This window comes from Echeneis naucrates, chromosome 16 (genome assembly GCF_900963305.1).
Source record: "Echeneis naucrates chromosome 16, fEcheNa1.1, whole genome shotgun sequence".
In the NCBI taxonomy this organism is placed as follows: domain Eukaryota; kingdom Metazoa; phylum Chordata; class Actinopteri; order Carangiformes; family Echeneidae; genus Echeneis; species Echeneis naucrates.
In genome coordinates, this window is record NC_042526.1 from 841,998 (window position 1) to 864,433 (window position 22,436).

The 22,436-nt window shown below is 43.2% G+C and overlaps 2 protein-coding genes across 2 annotated transcripts in view; one reads left to right on the forward strand and one right to left on the reverse strand.

Annotated features, from left to right (window-relative positions):
* The window catches only part of LOC115056092 (voltage-dependent calcium channel subunit alpha-2/delta-4-like), a 34,334-nt gene that overhangs the window by 4,432 nt on the left and 7,466 nt on the right, over window positions 1–22,436 (reverse strand). Inside the window, exons 5-31 of the mRNA XM_029522350.1 lie at window positions 22,184–22,346; window positions 21,910–22,041; window positions 21,394–21,454; window positions 19,396–19,546; window positions 19,202–19,276; window positions 18,548–18,637; window positions 18,336–18,449; window positions 18,053–18,131; window positions 17,834–17,967; window positions 17,601–17,618; window positions 16,674–16,751; window positions 16,371–16,451; window positions 16,224–16,298; window positions 15,976–16,062; window positions 15,612–15,683; window positions 15,388–15,449; window positions 15,169–15,236; window positions 15,031–15,076; window positions 14,390–14,487; window positions 14,114–14,204; window positions 13,891–13,983; window positions 13,488–13,609; window positions 13,334–13,402; window positions 2,283–2,344; window positions 773–787; window positions 611–655; window positions 440–502 (exon numbers count right to left, since the gene is read on the reverse strand). Coding sequence (XP_029378210.1) covers window positions 440–502; window positions 611–655; window positions 773–787; window positions 2,283–2,344; window positions 13,334–13,402; window positions 13,488–13,609; window positions 13,891–13,983; window positions 14,114–14,204; window positions 14,390–14,487; window positions 15,031–15,076; window positions 15,169–15,236; window positions 15,388–15,449; window positions 15,612–15,683; window positions 15,976–16,062; window positions 16,224–16,298; window positions 16,371–16,451; window positions 16,674–16,751; window positions 17,601–17,618; window positions 17,834–17,967; window positions 18,053–18,131; window positions 18,336–18,449; window positions 18,548–18,637; window positions 19,202–19,276; window positions 19,396–19,546; window positions 21,394–21,454; window positions 21,910–22,041; window positions 22,184–22,346 — 2,244 coding nt within the window. The remainder of the gene's footprint in view (window positions 1–439; window positions 503–610; window positions 656–772; window positions 788–2,282; window positions 2,345–13,333; window positions 13,403–13,487; window positions 13,610–13,890; window positions 13,984–14,113; window positions 14,205–14,389; window positions 14,488–15,030; window positions 15,077–15,168; window positions 15,237–15,387; window positions 15,450–15,611; window positions 15,684–15,975; window positions 16,063–16,223; window positions 16,299–16,370; window positions 16,452–16,673; window positions 16,752–17,600; window positions 17,619–17,833; window positions 17,968–18,052; window positions 18,132–18,335; window positions 18,450–18,547; window positions 18,638–19,201; window positions 19,277–19,395; window positions 19,547–21,393; window positions 21,455–21,909; window positions 22,042–22,183; window positions 22,347–22,436) is intronic.
* LOC115056303 (leucine-rich repeat and transmembrane domain-containing protein 2-like) lies at window positions 9,996–11,865 on the forward strand. Its single transcript, XM_029522629.1, has 3 exons — window positions 9,996–10,107; window positions 10,392–11,075; window positions 11,393–11,865. Exons 1-3 carry the CDS (start codon window positions 10,062–10,064, stop codon window positions 11,863–11,865), a joined length of 1,203 nt encoding a protein of 400 aa, XP_029378489.1. The 5' UTR covers window positions 9,996–10,061.

The window sequence follows — 22,436 nt, forward strand, 5'->3', positions numbered from 1 at the left end:
CTGTGAGTGTCCAGATGTTGTTTATGGGGGCATTAAATGACTCGCTGGACGTCCATGATGTGGACGACAGTGACGCTTATCCTGATTGGCAAAGGAACCAACTTCCTGATTAAACCGACGTGTTTAATTAACTGAGGACTTAAAGGACCCAATCTGCTGTTTTCCTGGTTTTTAATTTAATTCATTAAACCGAAGAAGCCAAGCTTCAGTCACAGTAAGCTCATTAGTGTTAGCATTAGCATTCCTCTGGAGTGTCATTGCTTTTTGCTGTTTTTCAAAATTACAATTTACAACAGAAGTTAGTTAAAGTTGGTTAACTAATGTTTATTATTAAATTCATTATGAAGCTGAGTTTAAACATTAAATTTACAGTGAAGCTCAGAGGAAATACAGACGGATGAAGTTCTAATTCTGGGTCAGACCGGTTTTCGGATCTCACCTCGCTCCTCTCTTTAGACAGCATGATGAAACCGTTATTGTCGACCAGGAAACAGTTCAGATCCTGGACAGGAAGTAGCAGAGAGAAGCTTTTAAAAATAAAAGTCCTATTTGCCCACATTACTGGGTTGAAGGATTAAAAGGAGGATTTTATCTGTAGTTTGTTACTTACGATGCTCTCACAGCTGAGCGGACAGACACCTTCGATGTCCGAACACTGTGAAAGGGAGAAAAGGTCAAAGGTCATCTATCTGGGGGAAACTTTGGCAGTGAAATCTACAACCTGAAACGGCTTACTCTAACATGATATTTAAAATGATCAATAATCACTCACGTCTGTGTCGCTGGGCTGAAGGCAACGTGACGAAGAAGGAGAAAGGAAAAACAGATAATGTGAATATCACAAAAATATAAACAGCACAGGTTCTGTTGCCAGGTGGCAGTCAGCCCTCTTTTAAACACAAATCATGATTTTTCCTGAACCTGACCAAGTCATGTGCATTATTATGCAAGGTCAAGAATTTTCCCCATCTTCCTGATAAAAACGCTGTAAGCCAGAAGAACCGATCTGCTTTACAACATAAAGCACAACTAGACAAAAGACACAAAGCCGCACAGTGTCTGTATTTTGTCTATTTGTAGTTGAGCTCTCTGACCTGAAGGCCAAATTTAAGTATTAACAGGCTGGAAAAAGTGTTAATGATTGGACGGACACATGCTAATATGTTCACTAAGAATTACAGTTTATCATGCTTTAAATCTCTATTTAAACTTCACGGCTCAGTTTTCTCCAGAGTCCAGACCATTTAAATTATACGATAAAAACATTATCTTTCCTTCAGCCTTGTGGTGGGAAAATCCGGCTGTTACTTTGGAATTGGAGTTCAGTCCACAATCTTAATGAAGAGTCTAAGAGCTTAATGCCTGTAGTTAAAGGCTTCTGCTCCCCGATGAGCACAAAGGAAAAATTGAAGAATTAAGTTCAGAAACCAGAGGATAATTACTGAACGGTCATGGAGCAAAAGAAATTTAAAAACTCTTTGCTCTATTTGTGCAGATTGTGCTGCATCACTGCAGTTTATTTGTCCAGTGAACAGGGTTATAAAAAAATCAGGACACTCAGCTTCCTGTTTGAGCTGTAGACTCAAATGTTTTGTCTATCAGAAGGTAAAGTATAATATTAATTGTGTAACCAGGCATCATCACCTGAGGTCCCATTTTTTAACTCCACTAATGGAGTTAACTCTTCTCAGTTCATAGCAGCAATAAACTTGTGAAGATGAACTTTAAAAGAAATTTGCCTTAAAAAAAAAAAAACAAACTAATCATAATATGATTTTTTTCATTTTGCTGAAAAGCTTGTTGTACGTAAAACAAAATTGCATAAAATATAATATTATGCATTATATATTAATGGCCAAACACTGAAGCGTTAATATCCATAAGAAGATACATTTGTAGTTTTAAGAACCAAAAAGTTTTGATCTTCTCTCTGGAGCTTGTGGCAGAAAACCAGGTCAGATTTTACGTTGACTCACAGATATCAGTGTAAACTCTTTGACCTACTCATCCAGGAAGTCCTCCTGAACTTCTATCTACGTCACCTCCCAGAGTGTCACATTTTCAGTGTCAAAGCTGAAACCTCTAAAACGTCTACAGACGGAACGGCCGGCAAGCCAATCAGAAGGGAGCATTTATGGACTGAAAGAGTTCAGCATCAATCAGCCTCCAGAGAATGAACATGAGCCAATGAAATGATGACGTGAACCAACACGTGGCGTGTGTGTGTGTGTGTGTGTGAGAAAGAGAGAGAGAGAGAGAGAGAGAGCAGGTCCTCCAGTCACCTGTTTGGCGATCGCCCAGAATCTCTTTTCCAGCAAATCCAAGGACATCTGCACCCCGATAGCTAAAAATAGAAAACACACACACACAGCTTTAAGACAGACGCAGGACAAAATGGACTCTGCAGAGGCGGAGCAGTTTGTTCAGTGTTGTGGAGGGAAGGAGGTGGAGGACAGGAAATCAATTCAACCCTGGGTTCACCTCTGTCGTGCCCTGACGCTAATGAAGGGATGTAAACACTGATGAGCCTGATGGTGTGTGTGTGCAAAGACACTTCCCCTCAGTAATACACCACAGCAGCTTTATTACTGTGGAGCTGGAACAAGTGTTCAGAGGCAGGTGGGATAGTGAACGGCTGAGACTCTTAACAGACTGAAGTCAGTTTTCCACTCACTATCATCCAAATGGCTGTTTGCTAAACCCTCAGCAGCAACAACAACCACCACCACCACCGTCCAATCACAGCAGGCAGCACACAGCTCTGGGGGACAAACATTAATTTTGTCTTTGATCGTTTATCTGACAGGTCTCTGCATGTGCAGGAACCTGCACCTGGTTCCAGCATTTCAGATGGACCCACATCACATTTGGGGATCTTATCTTAACTCCTAAAGGAAAAGCCTTGAACAAAGAGTTGTAGGCTGCAGTTTTGAATTGTTGTATGGAACTCAATCAATCAGATTTTATCTATATAGCACTTTTCATACAACAGAAAGCAATTCAAAGTGCGTTACAAAAGCATTTTTTTAAAAATAAGAGGAGAGGAGATTAAAATACTAATTGATAATGACTAATAAAAGATAAAATGATTTCTATATTGACTAATGCACACCAGCAGACACTACATGGTAGTCAGACTAAATCGATAAGTCTTCCAGATTGGGTGTTACAGTCTGTCAGTCACACAGTGGCCCCGCCCCCTAACCCCTCCCCTCCTTCCTGCTCCGTTTCCCTCTAAATGGAGCACCCTTTAAAAAATGAACATCTTGTTGTATTGAAGACTGAACTAGAAACTGAGACCATACACTCATCAGGAGGGACGTTTTCCCATAGACTTCAATATAATGTGACTTCTTTCCAAGACCAATAAAAAGTCCCACTTTTTTTGGAAATGAAAGCTGTTTAAAGGATGATGTATTTGTGCAGATGGGGGAAAAAAAAAAAAAGAAAAGTTGTGTGTCCAGAGCTGAACACCGGCTCTGATATTCGAGGCTAAGCTGCTGAATGACCAATAAACATTCAGGTCTGAACCGCTACACGTTTATAAGTCTGGTAGTTGAGGGAGGAAAAGAGAGCTGCAGAGAGCTGCGACCTCTGGGCCTGTTAAACCTCTTAAGGCATCTATTTAAAATCGCCTTGCTGCAGATTCGGTGCGCTGCAGCTTCGCCCTGCTGTTTCATTTTATTTCTCCGTCTTATTTCCTTCTTCTCTTTTCCTGTCAGCAGTGTCCTTATTGCTGCCCTTCACTGCTGCAGCTGCACCGTTTGTTTCTGCTGCAGTCTGCAAGGACGAGTCCCCGACGGGACGAAACACATCGGACGGACACATTCATCCTGCTTTTCAACCCAACGTCAATAAACTGAATGCATTTTTCTATTCTGAGTCTGAGATCAGTTCAAAACAAACTCTGAAGTCATTAGAACAGAAAATCTTAGTTCGTCTTTTACATGTGGTCAGAACTTGATGCAACTGAAGAACATTTTCTGAGAACATTAAAGTTTGATGGCCACTCGTTCTCTCTTTTTACTTTGAGTGATTTTTTTATAATTCATGCGTCTTTAAATATCAATGTTCTCGACTGTTGATTCATATTTTCATTTCAACTTATCAAACCTCTCCTCTCATAATTAATGGATCAATTGATCAATATTAATCAATCAGCAGCTATTTTCCAGATCAATAGTCACCTCCACGTGGTTGTTTCCTTCAACAAGAAGGAAAGTTAAAGGAAACAAAACATTCTCCTTTTCCTCATTTACAACACAGCGAGTAGAACATTATGATGTCACACTGAAGCTGCCCTTTGACCTTTTTGCATCACTGTGACTTTGACCTTTGACCCATTCATCCTTCTGTTTGTGCCAAAGAAGAACAAACATCAACAAAGTATAACAATGAGAACATCTGGGGAAGCTGCAGTGCTGCGTTTACACCACATGGTGGCAGAAGGTATGGTGGAGGTAGGTACGTTTGCCCCGGGGTGGGGAGGGGGGGGGTCATAAAGAGAGGTGAGCAGCATTTCACCTTTAATCTGAACTCTAATATGATTCCTATACTTGTATAATTAATACTCTCTATTGGTCTCCAATACAAAGTGAGTGTCGCTCGCTCTTCATTCATCAGCACTCAGCCTGCAGCTGCAACACTCTGCTGTTACTATTCCTGTCAAACTGCTTTAATGCACGTTACACACAAACACACCATTAACAGCAGCTCAGCAGCAGCATGTGGCTTCTGTAGCTCTCTCTCTCTCTCTCAAACACACACACACACAGAGGCTTTCTCGCCCTCAGTCGGCAGCTGTGTGCTGGACGGAGCTCTGAGACAATAAGAGGAAGCTGATGGGGATGAAGAGGAGGAGTAGGAGGACGACAACGACTCAACTCCAGTCCAGCGTCTGGTCTCCAGTCTAAAGACGCTCTTAGATTCTGGTTCTGAGCTTCAGGTGATCAAATAAAAAGACCAGATTTTTGGAACCAGCGTGGGGACGAGTCTGGGCTCAGATTCAGATCTGAACTCCGCGGTTATAGAGCCGAACCCTGATGGAATGCTGCAGATGAAGGAGAAGAGGAAGAGTTTTTCTCCTCTTCCTCTGTTTGGAAGCCGAAACAGCAAAGCAGATGGTGAGTGGTGTGCGTGTGTGTGTGTCCGATACAATAATAATGTGCATTAGAAAGTGTCTCCGCTCATGCACGTGCATGTACACAACACATCTAGAAGTAAGTGGACACTTCTCTCTTCATACTTTAATATACTTCAGTTGTGTGTCTGTTTTTGTCGAGAAGGAAGAGAAATGCTGCTGCAGTCTGATTATTTTATTAATTATGAATGTTTACAAAATTATGATCCAGTGAGGGCTGGACAAGAAACTCACTAATTGAATAAGTGAGAGCAAAATCAGCAGAGCTGCAGTGTTTCTGATAAAGGTTGAATGTGACGCAACAGTATTATTATAGTCCTTCAAATCCTGCTCTCATATTCTCCAGATATGAAGGAACGTGTGTTTGATACAAGACCAAACTAAAATCACTTCGTCATAACTTCATTGGTGCTTCATGTTAGTGATGGCATGAAAAACCATTCCAGCTGAAATTCTAACTTGTATCATGAACCTGACTAAATAATCACAATTTAATTGACGCTCATTAATTTCATTCAGCCCTCTGCTTAAAATCTTCATTATTAATATTCTCTCCTGAGCTGATGATCTACAAATGTCAAAACTGAAACTAAAACGCAACACTGTCTCAGACACAAGTGTGTAGTTTGGTGTTTGCAGTTTGATGCAGAAGAAGTGTGGTCGGTGAACCCCTTAGGGATGAACTGGAGTCAGACCTCTGCAGCTGGCTCAACAGCTGGCAGGAAAGACGGAACCTGGAGGAACGGCAGCCGTTTGAGCCGCAGATGATTCCGGAATCACGAATTTTACAGCCGCATATTGCAGTAATGATCTGTGTCCACATACTTGTGGCCAAGTGGCGTACAAGTGTATGCCTGTGCTTTTATTAGAGAGCAAGCCTAAAAGCATGTGAGCGAGCTTGTGCGTGTGTTTTGGCATGCAGTCAGTGTGTGTGCTTGTTGTTTACTTGCTCTCATCTCAGCGTGGATGCTGCAGTGTGTTTCTCTCTCGGCCTTTTGGACTAAGAGCTCAGGCTGTTTGGAGGAAAGTGCAGCCACGGGGGGTGGAGGCGGGTGGTGGTGGGTGGGGGTTTGCCTGTCAGAGGCCATTAAGCAGCTAGCGGGACTCCACGCTAGCTGCAGATAAGAGCGATGCAGTGCAGATGAAGTGGGGGACGTCACAGCAGCAGGACTTCAATGACAACGTTCACAGAGCAGAGTTTCAAATGGAGAAAAATCAGCCAGCACTTTCATTCAGAAACCTGATGACAAATTTCTCCCTGCAAACTGGAACCAAAAGTGAACGCAGCAGCTGGTTCAAATCTCTGCGCTGTTACTAAACATGTCGCAAAGACATCATCTGTAACTGGCTGATTTGAAGCCTTAAGCTTCCTGATTTGATCCTAATTTGACCAGAAGGCAGCTGCACAAGCCTCATAACTTAAAACCTGCACTTTTGGTGAAAGTTTACTTCATCTCCATGAGCCACGAGAGGAAATTAAATGCCCCGAACATCATCACAGCTTTTCGGACAATTACGCTGATCTGGCACGTGAGCATCACAGTTGGAAGTAGCCCGCCTGACAGCAACTAAAGGTTTGAAAGCTCAGAGATGCTGCACTCCGATTATGTTTAATAAAAAGGGAGCAGGTGAACTCTGTCTAAATAAATTCGACCTGTGCATTGTGTTCTGAAGGTTCGATAAGCAGCAGCTGATGTTTGGATCACCACAGTGACAACAGCTGAAGAAGAAATGTACGAATGGAGCTGCCAGAGTCATCCTGTGAAGTTACATCAGCTGAAATTATGAGCGTGTTCTATTTACAGCTGGCGCTGTGAAAGAGCTTTAAATTAAAGCATCAACAAAACAACAGATGTGTGATGATGCCAGCACAGTGAAAACATAAAACACAGCAGGATGAGCAGGATGATGCTGCTCCTGCTGGAGGTGGCGGAGGGAGGGAGGTGTTTCCAACACCATCTGGACTCACCAACGTGGCGCCTGTCCCGTCTGCGGATTGAAACCACCATCTTTAATCTGACCTGCTGCTGCTGTATGGGTGGTGTCTAATCTGACTGATGGTGCTTTTGACAAGTTGTTTTGTCTCCAACCGCTGAAAGACCCGAGGACAGTTTCTGCAGCGGTGGGAGATTTCAATTCTAGATCAGCATTTCTCCAACTCTCAGACAAACGACTGAGCCGCTGGAATTAAACTCACAGGCCAAAACAAACTCCGACAGGCCTTCTGCTTCAGTGGTGCTGTGGTGAGGTTGTATGGAAAAGGAAACATCAGATTAGAAAAGCAAAGTAAGCCGACCAGACTCAAAATAAGAAGAAATGCAGCTCATCCACTCAGCGCTCTATAAAATGCACCCCAAAATAAAACCCCAAAAAGGTCAGTGGACTGTTTTTCAAAGATAAACCTGCTGGGTAAAGTCTGACTTTAGGTCCACGTGACGTCCTCCACCTACACCCAGAAGCCTCGACGCTCTCTGTCCTTAAAAGTCCAACAACAGACGAGCCGAGTGGGGCTGAGGAGACGGATGAATGAGGACGGGGATGGTGAATAGAGCCAGGAGCAACTTCAGCCTTTGATAAACAGAAGATGACACACCAACCCCTACGTCTGCTTTGGTCTCCTGCTCACAGCTAGTGACACTGAAGTAAAAGATGAAGACCTGGAGTAGGAGTTGTGGTTTTATCGCACTGTGTTCTTTGACTCTTTCCTCCTGATTTAATGTCCATCTGAAGGGTCAGAGGTCATCTTCCCCATAAGATGCTCTCAGGTCTGACGGAGGCTCATCCTCTTACAGGCTGCTGTAGTTGACTTAATGCGAGTCACTGCTGTGACAGGAAGAATGCGTGACTGCAGACCTTCAAGAAGTCCTGGAACAAACTGGAAAACTGATGGATGTTGAGTTTGAATATTTTCTGAAGAAGCTTTTTTGGTAATCATACTCGTAGCTCAGACTCTGATGGACCACCTTTAACCTCCTGTCAAGTCAAGATTCGTGAGATTCAGATCAAGAGAGCCAGGGCCTGATTTGGTTGGAAGGTAAAAGGTCTTCGATCAATCCGCAGGTTTGTGAGGAGAATCCTGAGGCTTAGGTTGGCAGTGCCCAACTCCGCCCCCTTAAACTTCCAGCTAATCTCAAAATTGGCAAAGAGGTGGATCATGTGAGGACCTTATTCTCTCCTCTGATTGGTGATCCTTTAAATTGAGCAGATTTCAGGTTTAGCTTGCAACATTTTGGATGGTGAGTTTGGGTGGGCGGGGCTTGGGGATGAGACGTCACAAAGTGACAGATCTCATTTTAAGGCTCGGTGTCAGTGTCAGGAAATAAATCTGTTTAAAAATAAACAATGTTTTTTTGTACATGAACATCCTCTGGCCTCTCAGTGACGTTCAGGTTTTTGGTCTTTTTGTGAAGTGACGTCAAACATTTGCCCATCCTCCCATTACCTCTACCTGCTATGTACTTTCTCCTGTTTTGTAATGTCACTTGCGGCCTGAAGGCGCCTTCCCGCCTTACGCAGTCCACAGAAGAGTGACTGGCATCTTTGTACCAACCTAACAAAAGAAAGACCTGCAACAAAAGACAGACCTTGAGGCAGCGTTTCTCTGGCTCTTTTTAGCTTCAGCTACAGTCAGTCTGATGATGGACTGACAGCACTCTCCTTTTCTGTCTGCAGGTTTATCGCTCATGCACATTTCCCTCCGCATCTCTCACGGCTGAAACTGCCAACAATCATCAAAGAAAGGGAAGTGAATAAGTGAATTAAAGCAGAATGAAGAAAAAGGAAACAAAACAAAAAACACTGTCCTCTTGTATCTGCAGCATAGCGGAACTATGTGTGGGCGTTAGGACAAAAGTTGGCATTGACTTTTCTCCGGTGTCTGTGTTGCTGGATGAAAACACAGAAGATTATTTCACGCCATCATGAAGCTCTTCGTTTTTTCTCTGAGCCAGAAAGAGTAAAAAGGATTGAGGACAAGCAAAATGCTGTGAATCGCAGCACAACTCTGGCCTGTAATGCCAATATACAGTGGAGATCAGCTCTGCCACTAAAACTAAGCTGTTGATGTTTTTTTAATCTGTGCATACAACGTCCTCTGCTTAATGTCACGTATGGTGTTGTACTCTTTGTGGCTGAGCAGTTGGAGAAAAATTATTGGTTTGAAATTGTGGACCAGATGTGAAGAGTAGAGCATCAAGGGCCAACAAGTACATCTGTCATTTTAAAACCAGTGAGAGCTGCAGAGCTGAAGGAGAGAAAAGTAAAGCTAAACAAAACTCACAAAGGATTATCTTCCAGTCATAGTGGGAGGAGTAATTCCAGTTGAGCAGGGATTCAAAATTAAAGTTTGTGTCTAAATTGTGATAATGTGAGACGGCAGAAAGTTGAAGCTCTTCACGGCGTTAGAAATGGATTCTGTCTGCTGAGTCATCCAAGAAGCATCGCAGGTTTCTGAAGCCCATTTGTGAAGCTTTGAGCTGCTCTGCCATCTTGGCAGTGCCTGACTAACCCTGAGGTTGCTGCTTATTTAAAACTGTGTCTGATGAGCTCCTGGAACAGCCAGTGGTTTTTATCAGCTCACTTTGACACTCAGGATGAACTTTGGATGCACTCAGTCAATCAAAGCATCTGGGAGTTTATGAATGTTTTTGCCAGTCAGTGACAGAAAATGTCTGAGTGATAATATCTACAAATACTGAGGTGATTTTTCAGCTGCAAAATGGTCCCTAACCCTGGTCACAGTCCTTTAAAAAGAGTAGATTCATGGGAGATTAATGGATTAAAGCGATTAGTTAATTGAAAAACGGGAGTTTTTATTTTCTCATCACTTTGACTACAGCTGGATGTCGGAGTGACCCAGCAGAGCGTGAGGACAGCCGGCTTGCAGCCCGAAGCCTGAAGTGGTGGAGTTGATGCGGCAGACATGAAGAACCAGGACCAGCATGGACGAGGTCACATGGAGGGTCTAGGTGAGCGTGACATCCTTCCAAAAAAACTGTCATTTTTCATTCTGCTTCCATCAAGACTCCATAAGTGTTAAAGAAGCAGACATCTAACTTTTTCCAATAAGGTTTTGTTTATATCCTTTTTTTCCCCACTCTTGTAGTGACTCTCTCTATGAGCTCAATGAAGTTTGTTTGGATATTACGTTTCTGTTCTTGCTCTTATTTCTGCTCTGTACCTTGCCGACTTTGAGCTCCATGAGTGACAAAAATCAGTAGTTGCAGTTGTCTTTGTTTCTGGTGTTATCCAGACTATGCAGCTCTGTCTGGTCTGGTGCTGGCTCTCCTCGGCCTGTTGGACTCGGCCCATAGCTGTCCTGTCGTCTGCATCTGCTATGGGAACACCACTGATTGCTCCGCCGTCGGCCTCCTCTCTCTGGCACCCATCCTGGCGGTGCTGGACCAGGGCTCTCTGGTGCTCCGCCTCCCCCAGAACAACCTCTCCTCTCTGAGCAAGACGGAACTGTCCAACCTCAGCAGCCTGGAGCTCCTGGATCTTTCTCAGAACCACTTTTCCACCCTGCAGCCAGGAGCTTTCTCAAGCTTGACCGCCCTACGGTGGCTCAACCTTTCCACAAACTACCTCGGATTACGCCTGGCAGCGTATGACCACAACAACGGCCCAGAGGCAATACAGGGCTTGAATGGAAGCCAGGGGAGCTTTGGTTTAAGCAAAGATGTTTTCAGTGGGTTGTGGTGGCTGAAAGGGCTCGACCTGTCTTCAAACAGCCTCCTTTGGCTGCCTAAAGGTCTGCTGGATGGCCTGCAGAGACTCACATGGCTGTCTTTGTCCGGCAACCGGCTGGCGGCCCTTGACAGAATCACCTTTGAGCCCCTGGTGGGGCTGCAGCAGCTCCAGCTGGCAGGAAATCCCTGGGAATGCGACTGCAACCTGAGGGACTTCAAGCACTGGATGGAGTGGCTGATTTACCGAGGTGAGCAGGGCTGTTAGCAGGCCCCTCCAAATCTCAAATACTCTGACTTGGATAGTATTGGCAGTCGGATTACAGTGGTATAAGATTGTGCCAGAGCAAATCACTTTGTATTTCCAGTCTGTACTTCAAAAGCTGTCTAATTGAAGCAATTAATCTCTGCTCTGCAGGATGGATGCAGGCAGGAAAGACATCTCGGAATATAATGGCCTCTATCCCTCTCAATCTCCCCTGCCTCTCGTCTCCTCCCTTTCCTTTATTCTATCATTTCCCTCACTGCTCTTGCCCTTCTCCTTTTTTATGTCCTCTCTGCTTTATAGATGGGAAAGTAGATGCGATGCAGTGCAGCCTCCCGGTGGATTTGAAAGGCAGGGACATCCGCAGCGTGCCGGCAGAGATGTTCAGCTACTGCCTTCAGAGTCCGACCAAGGAGGGTGCGTCGGGTTACGCCACCCGGCCCCCCTGTCCGCACGGCCGGGTTAGCGGCAATGAGGAATGCGTCCGCCAACGTTACCGGCCTGTGAGCGTCCGCCGGGCCTACGGCACGCAAATTGTCGCTGGCGTGGTTTGTGGCACGGTGTGCATCATGATGGTGGTTGCGGCGACTTATGGCTGTGTCTACGCCACACTGATGGCGAGGTACCAGAAGGAGATAAAAAATCGTGGCCAACCTCTGATGGCTGAGTCCTGTGCTGAGACGGACTTAGAGGACGGACAGATGTCATCTCCAGAGGAGACCCAGCCGAGAGAGGCCTGTGGCATCGTACACGGGTATCGAATCAGCAGCTTCTGACACCTAGCTTCCTACCGACTTCCTGGACATCCTGGTGTGGGGCGAGAAACCCCGCAGCTCTGTAATTGTGCTGAAAATCTCCGGGCGGGTGTGATCGTACGGCTAATGGGCTGAGCGAAGCTGGAATGCTGCAGCACTTCTTTTAATGTATGGATGCTCGGTGAGTTCTTATTCCCAGCGCTGCATCTCTCAGCTTTTAAACTCCTCTTAAGCTGCTGATTGGCACTTCTGCACCTTCATCTGTGTTTTTGTTTCTTCTGTTAAAATACTAAAGTACCTTTTTGTTCAAGCTGTCCGTCTTTGTGTCGGAGCCCGACAAGCACAAGACCCCCAAAGTACAAACGTCTGTGAATCTGTGAAATTTTCTTTGTCTTCATCTAGTTGTCTATATTTGAAGTTCTTAAAAATTGCCCACTTTGTGATTCTTGATGAAGTGATTCTTTGTACCTCTGTTAGACGGGCGCCCTGTTCAATTGCTTTCCAAATAACTTCCAACCATCTCCGAGTCCTGCTGTTGTCAGGGAAATGCTGCTTTAGGCTTCAACACAGAAAAAAAACTGCATTCAAAGTGACACTCAGAGCTGTGCTGCCACCCAGAGGACAAACTCAACATAGAAGAGTGTGAGACATTACTGTAACTTCCTCATGTTATTTATATTTCCATATTTTCTGTGATAAGCACATGAAACATGTCTCAAATCAAACTCAAGGACTAATTAATCATATGCTGAAGATAATAAACTCTATATTTATCTACACTTTGTGAATTTTTTCCCCCTCCACTTCCTGGTGAAGTCGACTCATTAGCATTGAGCCGAGGAAAACAAATAAAAAACAGACCATCAGCCGAGATGTTTCAGCCACTTCACGATCCTTCACTTCCCACACAACACATTCTGAAATTATGCAGCTGCAGTTGTCGGGCCACATCAACAACTGCAGCTTATCGTTTTAATCATTTGGACTGACATCAAGATTCAAATCTTTAATTGGGTTGTTGTGTTCTTCTTTTACTCAAGTAGGATTTGGCACTATTGTCAGGGTCAGTCAATGGTAGACAAATACGTCAAGTACGATGAAAAACCAGCAGGGAAATAAGTATTATTCATATTTTCAGTACATCTCAGGAATATATCAATATTGGTTAATGATGTTATTTCAGTTAACATAATCTGGACTCTGAAAAGTAAAATGAAATAAATACATGGATTCATCTCCAACAGCTCATACTACTCTAACAACAATCATTCGTAATATAATGTAAGATATGGACCTTTAACTTCTACCTTTAGAGGATATGTGATCTTTGAATCTTTTTATAAACTGCAGATACTCCAAATATGGACGAATAAAGGAAACAGGAAATAACTGAAACAATAAGCACAATCAATGTGTGCCACAGGATGTGAGCTGTCACAAATGAGGTGAATACACACTGAGGGTTTTGAATTACAGCAGTGAAACTCACCTCCTGCCATGGCCGTCTTCCCCTCAGATGATACCGTCACAGCAGTCGTCGCAATGACGTACTTCACTCCTGTTGACAGAAAGTTTGCCTCAACGTCAGCTGAACATGACAGAGTTATGATGATTCGGGGGGGAGGAGACAGATGGAGACGGACCTTTGTCATTGACGGCGTAGTAATAGAAGCTTCCAGGAGTGTTCTCCACAGCCAGGCGGTACCACAGGGGGAAGTGATCGATGGTGAACAGGTTGTCTTTATCAGCTGGAGTGAGGAACCTCCTGTTGAGTTGACATTCAACCCTCAGTGAAGATTTACTCTCTGCTGATTGGGTGGTACATTCTGTCAATCACACAGTAGCCCTACCCCTTTAACCCCTCCCCTGTCCCTCTAAAAAAGGAGCATCATTTAAAAAATGAACATCCTGTTGTATTTTAGACTGAGACAATAAACCCATCAGGGAGGAGGAGGGACATTTTCCCATAGACTTCAACACAATATGACAGCTTTTCAGACAAGATTTTGGTCATTAAATAGAAAGTAGGTTTCACTTTGCACTTACTTTGCCACTCTGGTCTCCACTCCTGCATATCTCATGATCCTCATCAGGCCGGAGCGAGTACCAAGAAAGGCGGTCTCGACGCCCGGCTCCAACCTGTGGAGCCCGAACACAAACATCACGTCGCTCAAAAAAACCAACATCGCAACAGCTGATTTTTATTTTTCTGTCCTGGCCCTGAAATCGCAGCCATCAACACCACAGCTAACAATGTTTTTCAGCTCACCTATCATTGAGCATCAGGGCGTTCCAGTACGCCTCCAGAGGGGCCGTGACCACGGCATCAAACAGGGTCTGCTGCAGCAACACCTCGTCACCTAGGCAACGGACAGGGTCGATCAACCAAAAGTTTAAAAAAAAAAAAAAAAAAACCCTAGTTAAAATAGGCTGAATTATTGCCTCAACAAAATATAAAAAAGTAGAGAACACATATTTGGAATCAATAAAATAAATGCTGACTGGGTTTGATAAAACAAACAAACGAACAAACAAAAGAACTTACACTCGAGGTCGGGCTCCTTCCCCAGCAGGTAGCGGATGGCGGCCTGAAGCTGTGAATATTTTCTATGGGCGGGGTCAATGTCTGTCTCACAGTAAGTCCTGAGGGAAAGAAGTTTTATTGAACAAAATGCTTCCTGGTCTTACTAATGGGGGAGAGAAGAGAGAATCTGAGCCTCTATTCAGATTGTCTTAGTTGTGACATCACAAAGTTCTGAGAGCCGGTTTTAAGATTAATTTTCTAAATCCAGGATGTGAGCATTTCTCTGAGGACTGAGACCTTCGATTATGAATCAGGTCTAAGTTCTATATCAACACAGTGTATCAAAGACCACATGGATGTCTACATTTGAAATGTTTTGAGTTAATCAGATTAAAGTTTGAAATCAGAACAAAGCATTTTTGACTATTCAAACATCCTGACTTAGTTCTCACACTCGGCTCTGATCTTTTATTCTCCTATTGTGACTCACATGAATGATTAAATACAGACTAATGAGCTTCCTTCTTATTCCAGCTCTGCACCGTTTGACTCATTCGTGCTGTCTGCACGCACAAACAAACTGATTAAAAGTTAAAACTGCAGCAGTCTGATGAAATCTGCTGTTAATTGGTCGGTGTTTCGATGTGAGGTTTCAGACCTACCACTCTGAGGCGATGCTCAGGTCGGGGGAAGTCAGGTCATGTAGCCCTGCGGACAAAGGTAAAAACACAGACTTTCAACAGAATCTGCTAGAAAAAGCAGCAAATGCTCTCTATGCAAGGAATTGTGGGAATTCATACCTTCTTCCACAGACACATTTCCCATGAACATCAGGCTGCCGTGACCTTTGGTCAGCACCATGCCAAAGCTGCAGGGAGGAGGTGAGTCAGAACATGCTGACCTCTAGTGGCCAAATCACACAAATACAACAGATACAATTGATTTATCATCTGGTCCTTATGTCAGTAAACACAATCGACTCTCTTATCTCATAAAACAAACTAAAAACCCGGATTTACCTGAACGGAGTCTCATCAATGTTTGTGTAGAAGTAGTCATTGATGAGGTACAGAGGCCGTTTCTGAACAGAAGATAAACACGAACTGGCGTTTTTAACGTTTCAGACACAGATCACACCCATTTTCGTCATTTCTCTCCATTTTGTCTATTTGGTCTCAGACCATTTTCTGTTTGTGACACAAACCACTTTCTGGGTGAGATAAAGTCACGGCAGCTCGCTCACCCCTTTGTCCACAGACGCTCTGATGCTCAGGCTGATGCTGCCGGTCTCTCCTTTCACCATTGCTGTTCTTAGCTGGAACCACAACAGTCAAATCAGCTTCTTCTTCATTATCAATCTGAACTCCCCCTTCTGCTGCCCTTTAAACTCTCATCATCAGTGATTGTGATTTTTCAGTGATGACAGAAGTTGATCTAATCTGACCAGTCACTGGTTGTCCCCCCATCTCACTATACAGTCAGACAGCCTGAAGTCTTCAGTCCACTTGACATTTGAAAGCATTGTTGATCAGCTTCTTAAGTTTCTTAATCTTCTTAGTTTGGGATTTCTTTTATTCAGTAGTGTGTGTGCATCTATATGTGTTTACCGTCTCCTCCGTATCCTCCCACTCCACCTCAGACAGATCCACACTGTTGTAATTCGGCTTCGGCTTCAGTTTCTTTCCATCTTTGTACTGAAGCAGCGAGGAGACACTGTCAGTCGTGAAATACTGTAGAACTGTTCTTATAAATACTTAATACCTGCTTAATGCACCTTTAGTCAGCTGTACTGACAGTACTTTAAATATAGATGGGACTAAATTTGACCTGTGCAGTTATTTCAGGCGGAACTCACCAGAGGTCGAAGGTCAGGATGGGCCAGGATGTAGCCATTGTTGGTAATGAGGAAGGCGTAGCCGTGCGCTCCCAGCTGAGGAGGAAGAAATACAGTGAAGCAGGCTGCAGGAAAATAAGTAGAAATAAATGTCTGAGCAAAGCTCACCATGTATCTTGGCGCCAGTTTCATCACCTCCATCAGCGGGATGTCCGAGCCAACCACGCCCAGCAGGATCCCGTGGGACAGCTGTAGACAACGAACAGGGTCAACCCTCTACACTCCCAAATCAGTTCCAATTTTTCTTCTGTATAATAAACCTTATGATCATTCGTTAAAACATTTAAATCGACAGGATCTCTGAATTTATATTTATGTCAATCAGCTGACATTCTCGCTAAACAATCTGTTTAAGGATAATTCCAGTAATACTGATTTGTTGATGTGATGCTTTAACCTTAAGGCACTGACCGTCTCCTTCTTCTTGCTGAAGACAGGCATGGCCACCGAGGTCATCAGCAGCAGACTCTGAGCTTTGGTGGCGAAGAGCTGATAAAAAAAACATTTAGTCACTCATACCTACAAGACCCCACGCTGGTCAAGATTAGATGAATAGATAAATACATGGGGGGGGAATGCAGCTATGAAATTCATTTTCATTACAATAAATGAAGATATATATTAATAATAAATGTAACAGAAATTTATATTTGAGTCAATAAAAATTTAGATAGCCATTTATATTATTTCCAGACACCATTTATTTCCCAGCTCTTAATTTTCATGTTACATTCAAATTATTCATTCTGTCGTTGACTGAATCACTTATTCATACTTTAATGTAATATATTATAATGTATCTACATTTATTGCAGTGTATTAATTCATTAAGAATTTAATTCATAGCTGACTTCATCTAATTCTGAATAAAATGGCATTTCATAAAAAACAAACACAATCAGGATGATTTTTAATGGCAGACATTTAAAATGTAGTTAATGAGTATCCAGACAGTATCCTACTTTATCACTAAATATGTGTGTCCAATTGTTTTGTTTAGACATTTCATCTCATTCCTTTCTATATAAGATTACAATAGAATCAATATAATTACAGGTGTTCATTGAGACAGCAGTGTTAAACAGCAAGTGGCGCTGTAGGGCTTCACACAAGTTATGTTCAGTGCAGTCACTATAATCTGGTGGATCTCATGTTTTTAAAAGTCAAAACTAACAAGTGAAACACGATTTTTAATGCAAAAGGATTTCAAGCCAAAGGTCAGCTTTTATTTTGAAACTCAAATATTATCTTCTACGGGTTTAAAAGTGATTTATTTAGAGTTGCTGTTTGAGAACAATGTTGTTCTTCTGTCTAAAACTACATCATCTCCTTCTTTACCTCCTTTGTGTTGGGAAGCTGCCGTGATGGAGGGGGAAGCCCAGAGGATCATGGGAGAATGAGGTGAGACACAAGGAGGAAGCAGACACATGAGATGAAGATGAAGTGACAGTGATGATGATGATGACCAGCTTGACTAATTAAAGGAATAGTTCACCTCAGGATGAATTACAATCTGAGGTATAAATGGTGGACTGCTCCTTTAAGCTCTCTGATTGGCTGGTTCAGCTCACCACAGTATCCATGTAGGCTTCGGTCCAGATGATGTCATGGTCGTGGTTGATGACCATGGGTCGACTGAGCACGTGCAGGTACTCCATGACGTTCTCCTGCACGTCGGCTAAAGTGGAGATGTGTGTGTAGTAACCTGAGGAGACACACACCAAGATAGTTAATGCGTGCATTAAACACACACAAACGTACAAGCACACATACAGACACACACAGCTGACCTTTATTGTTGCAGGCGATCCACTTGGTGTTTTGAGCGAAAGTCATTTCTCTGCCAATCAGATATGTGAAGACTCGAACCTGAACAGAGACACACCTGTTTACACCTGTGAAGCCCCGCCCACTGGGGGTTCATCACCAAATGTCTGATGGGGCCGCTTGTTTAACTGAGTTTAACTGAAGGAAACAGCTGCAGGCTGAGAAGCTGACCCACTAAAGCTGCATTTTGTTGTTACACAAATTGAGTGTAAAGGAGGGCGCACACACACATCCCATTGTGCTCACCCTGCGCTCAGGCCAGTTGAACTCCTCAAAGACGGACTCAAAGTCCTCCATGGCTCCGTCTGTGATCAGCATGATGGCCTGATTACACATGCTGCCCTGACCGTTGGCCCGTGCCTACACACATACATGCACACAGAGAGAGCGTTCACAGACACTTTAATGAAGTTTTCCTGAACGGGACCGTTGATCTGTGGCCACCGGGGGACACAAACCTCATTGAGGATTTTGAAGGCTTCCTTCATGGCGTTCTTGATCTTTGCCTCTCCTTTAACATGCAACTCCTCCACCAGCAGCTTAAAGTGCTGACAGAGATAAAGAGACACAGGCCAATCAGGTCCATTATGCATCATTATTTCATAGGGACAGGAAATGGGACCAGTTAATGCAGCACCACCACTCAGCTATCAGCCCTGGAGCAAATATGATTGATTTACAATGATAGCAATGATAATAATGACTGCTAGTCTGAAGATTAAATTAAAGCATTGGAACTGATAATTGACCACTGATCAGACATTATCACCACCTTTTTCATTAATTTTATTGACCATGGAGATAATTTATTCATTAAGAAAACAGATGGTCAGTTGATATAAGGTCATTCCCAAAAATATGATTAGACATTTGTGAGCTGCTCTGAAACCAGGTCAGGAAGAAATGAACAAAACTCAAGCTGGTCTTCACTCCTGTAAACATACAGAGCTCCAAGTTGATGTGGTGGTTTCTACAGGAGGCCAAGAGGATTATGTGACGATGAGGCTGAGGGAATTCCTCTGTGTGTGTGTGTGTGTGTGTGTGTGTGTTGTGTAATGGCTGCTAAGGGGCCTCATCTCTTTAAACCTCCATGAAGCAGATAATGGTCTTACCTCTCTGTTGTCCAAGTCAGCTTGGACCAGAGTTCCTCTGAAACACGGCTCCACATAGCGAACGTAGTCAGTGTACTGAACACACACAGGTTCATGAACAAATGTCAGTTGCTGGTTCAAATCTCCGGAGCAGTGAGAGCTCCAGATAACACTGAAATGTCATTAAAGTTATTATGTGTGTGTGTCTTGCTCACAGCGATGACGTTGACGAAGTCGTTCTCTCCCAGCGTGTCCAGGATAGTGTTGATGGTGTGTTTGGCGATGGTCATCTTCAGCCCTTTCATGCTGCCGCTGATGTCCACCATGATGATGATGTCCTTGGGAGACGTGGCGGCCTGGATGTACCTGCACTCAGGATGACACATCATCATCAGATTAAATCCAATTCAAAGGTCCACACTTAAACTGTTAAACTTGAACTGATCACCATTAAAAGACATTTTTGTGGTTTTAAGAACTAAAAACCATCTCAGTCTAGTTTTCCATCTCCTCTCTCAGGCTTCCCTCTGAAGCTCAGATCAGTTGGCCAATCAGAGGAGGGGCTTTGACTGCTTTGTTGCAGCATCACAAAGTCCCAGAGATTCTGACAGCTCAGTTTCTGAATACAAGCTGTGACTCCACTATCTACAACAACCGCTCCCCTTGTAGTTTGAAACATCAATATTTGAACTTCTCCAGGGTTTTATTTTGAAGGGTTGTCATCCATAAAAGGATTCCTCACTCTGGAGCCCTAAGAGGCCAATGAGCTAATCAGAAGAACCAGACTCTGATCATCAGATCTTTAATCAACAACAATAGGCCTTCAATGTTAGGCTCAGAAACAAGTAAAAACATGTCAGTGTGAGTTTCAGCAGATGCAGCAGCTTTGGCAGCTCAGCTGCAATAATGCGGCGTGACGAGGCATTCAGGGACATATGAAGCTCTCTGGTATTATTTAGAAATGCATGAACAGTCACATATGGTGCCATGTGGGATGCAGTGACCCAGGCTAAGGAGCAGCTTATCGTCTTTTCCAGAGGATCAGGACTCCAGCTGGCTGCTGCTCAGCCGACACTCAGCCAGCAGTAGGATCGCATCAGACTGACTGAAACTCCGCGTCAGACAGGAGCTTTAAAGTCCCGTCTCCCTGAGACTCCTCCCATTCTGTTATATAGGAAATACAAAGAGGGTGAACTAATTAGCATAAACACCTCACCAGTGACATCCTTAATGCTGGATTTTCACCAACTCAATGGATGATGTTTGAGAGCATTTTGATGTGATTATTGCTCTGCCTTTCCATCAGGGTAGATGTTAAAGGTCTAAAGGTAGACCTGCACGTGGTCTTTGAAAATCAGGGCTTGGTTCTGCATTTATCCAGTAAAAGCCTCAAAAGTCTCAGTCCACAGAGGCACGCTCACAGCCTGGATTCAGAAACTGAACCTTAAAACCAGCCGTGTTCTCAACACCAAAGAGTCACTGCCCTCAGCCACGCCCCACCTGGACACACTATCCAAATCAAATCAAGTTTATTTATACTGTGGCACTTAATATAAAGCACTTTACACATAGAGCAGGTCTAGACCAAACTCTTCATGGAGTTGATAAAGAGACCCAATATATCCCATCCAACCTTACAGGATTTGGTTTGCATAAAATCTGCTATCACACACACACAAAGGTTCAGTTGCACATTCTGAAAGCTCAATCTGCACAGTTAAGGCTCATGGATGTCAAATATCACATTTTATTAACCTGTGTGGCATTTTTATTTATTCTCTGAGAAAAACCTATGTTTTCTAATGAGACACTGAGAATCAGCAAATACTATTTTTAAAGGAAGAAAATCTTGATGCCTGTGAAGCCCAAACTGAAGGTGAAGGAAATAAAATTAAATTCACAGCATCCAGTTTAGCCTCCTTCATTACAGGACACCTTGTGCTGCTGGTGAGTCGATATCTTTATTAACAGGCTCAGCTTGGCAACCCATCTGTCCCAGTGTGTACAGCAGAGCAGATAAGTGTTTGATATAATCCATATCAGTAAACAGTATCAGTTAATTCACTGGGTTTGTCTCAGTCAGCAAACAAGACAACTTGGCTGACATCTCTCCCAGCAACAGAAGAACTGGGATTGAAAACAACATAATGGAAGTCAAGTCAATGGTAGATGTGTTTGGATCCACTGATCCTGAGACAAACTACTTCACTCACCAGTTTCTGTTCCTGCAGTCAAAAGCTGCCACGCCATTGGAGTCCGGAGTCCATTTAATACCTGACAGAAAAAAAATTGAGGCAGTTCCATTATAACATTATTTTATAATTACTCAGGTTATTAAAAGCAGAAATTCAACACTCAGTTATTAGTAAAAATCCTGCAATCATAGTCAGAATCAAGTAAAAGTACAAAAGTACAGAATGAAATATACAAACTGTGCTGAAATGCTGTGACATACATTTATTTTAATGACACTGCTTTGACACTGCATCATATTTTAAATGACCAGATGTTTTGAGTGTTAAATGTGTTAAACAAATAAAAAGATAACAGCTGTTAAATCATTTTGAAGTAACACAATTATGTCAAAACCATACTTTTCTATATTTACTTCAGTTAAGGCCCATTTTTCTTTTATATCATTGTTTTCTTGTTTGGCAAATGAGTTCTAAGGAGAAAATCAGCTTTTCTTTAAACATCTTAAACCCCTGATCACCTGGACATGAACTCACCAGGATAGATCCTAAAAAAGCCGGTGGAGCTGCCAAAGTACTGCCAGGTCAGCGTGGGATCCTTCTGGAAGTTACTGATGAAGACGTCGTTCAACGCCTCTGAGTTGTAGATGGCGTTGAGGATGTTGGGATCTGCAGGTAGATGACGAAAATGGAAAAGACAAAGATAACACACTCATTTTTAGATTCTGAATACATTTCTGATTTACAGAAACTTCTTATGCAGCTCTTTTACTTTGTTGGATTTTTTGCTATATTAAAGAAAACCTCTGACCTTTGTTGTAGACATTGGTGGGAACCTGGATGTTGCTCTGCTGTGTGTTCACTAGCAGGTTGTTGAAATGTTCGTTCTCCTCCAGCGGAAACTCTCCTCCTAAGTCCACATTGTTCCCATCCTCGTCGACAGTGTTGATCAGCATGGAGTTATAGTAATCAAACTGAGAGGAAGACAAGACAAGGTTTCTTTCAGAATAAAATGTTATGACATTAATGTGAAGTGGTGTGGTTTCTCCAATAGGTGGCCTCAA

Coding starts and splice junctions, on each gene's coding strand:
- LOC115056303 (XM_029522629.1), top strand. CDS start 10,062: ATGAAGAACCAGGACCAGCATGGACGAGGTCACATGGAGGGTCTAG. Junction 10,108..10,391: donor AGGTCACATGGAGGGTCTAG/GTGAGCGTGACA, acceptor GGTGTTATCCAG/ACTATGCAGCTCTGTCTGGT. Junction 11,076..11,392: donor GGAGTGGCTGATTTACCGAG/GTGAGCAGGGCT, acceptor TCTGCTTTATAG/ATGGGAAAGTAGATGCGATG.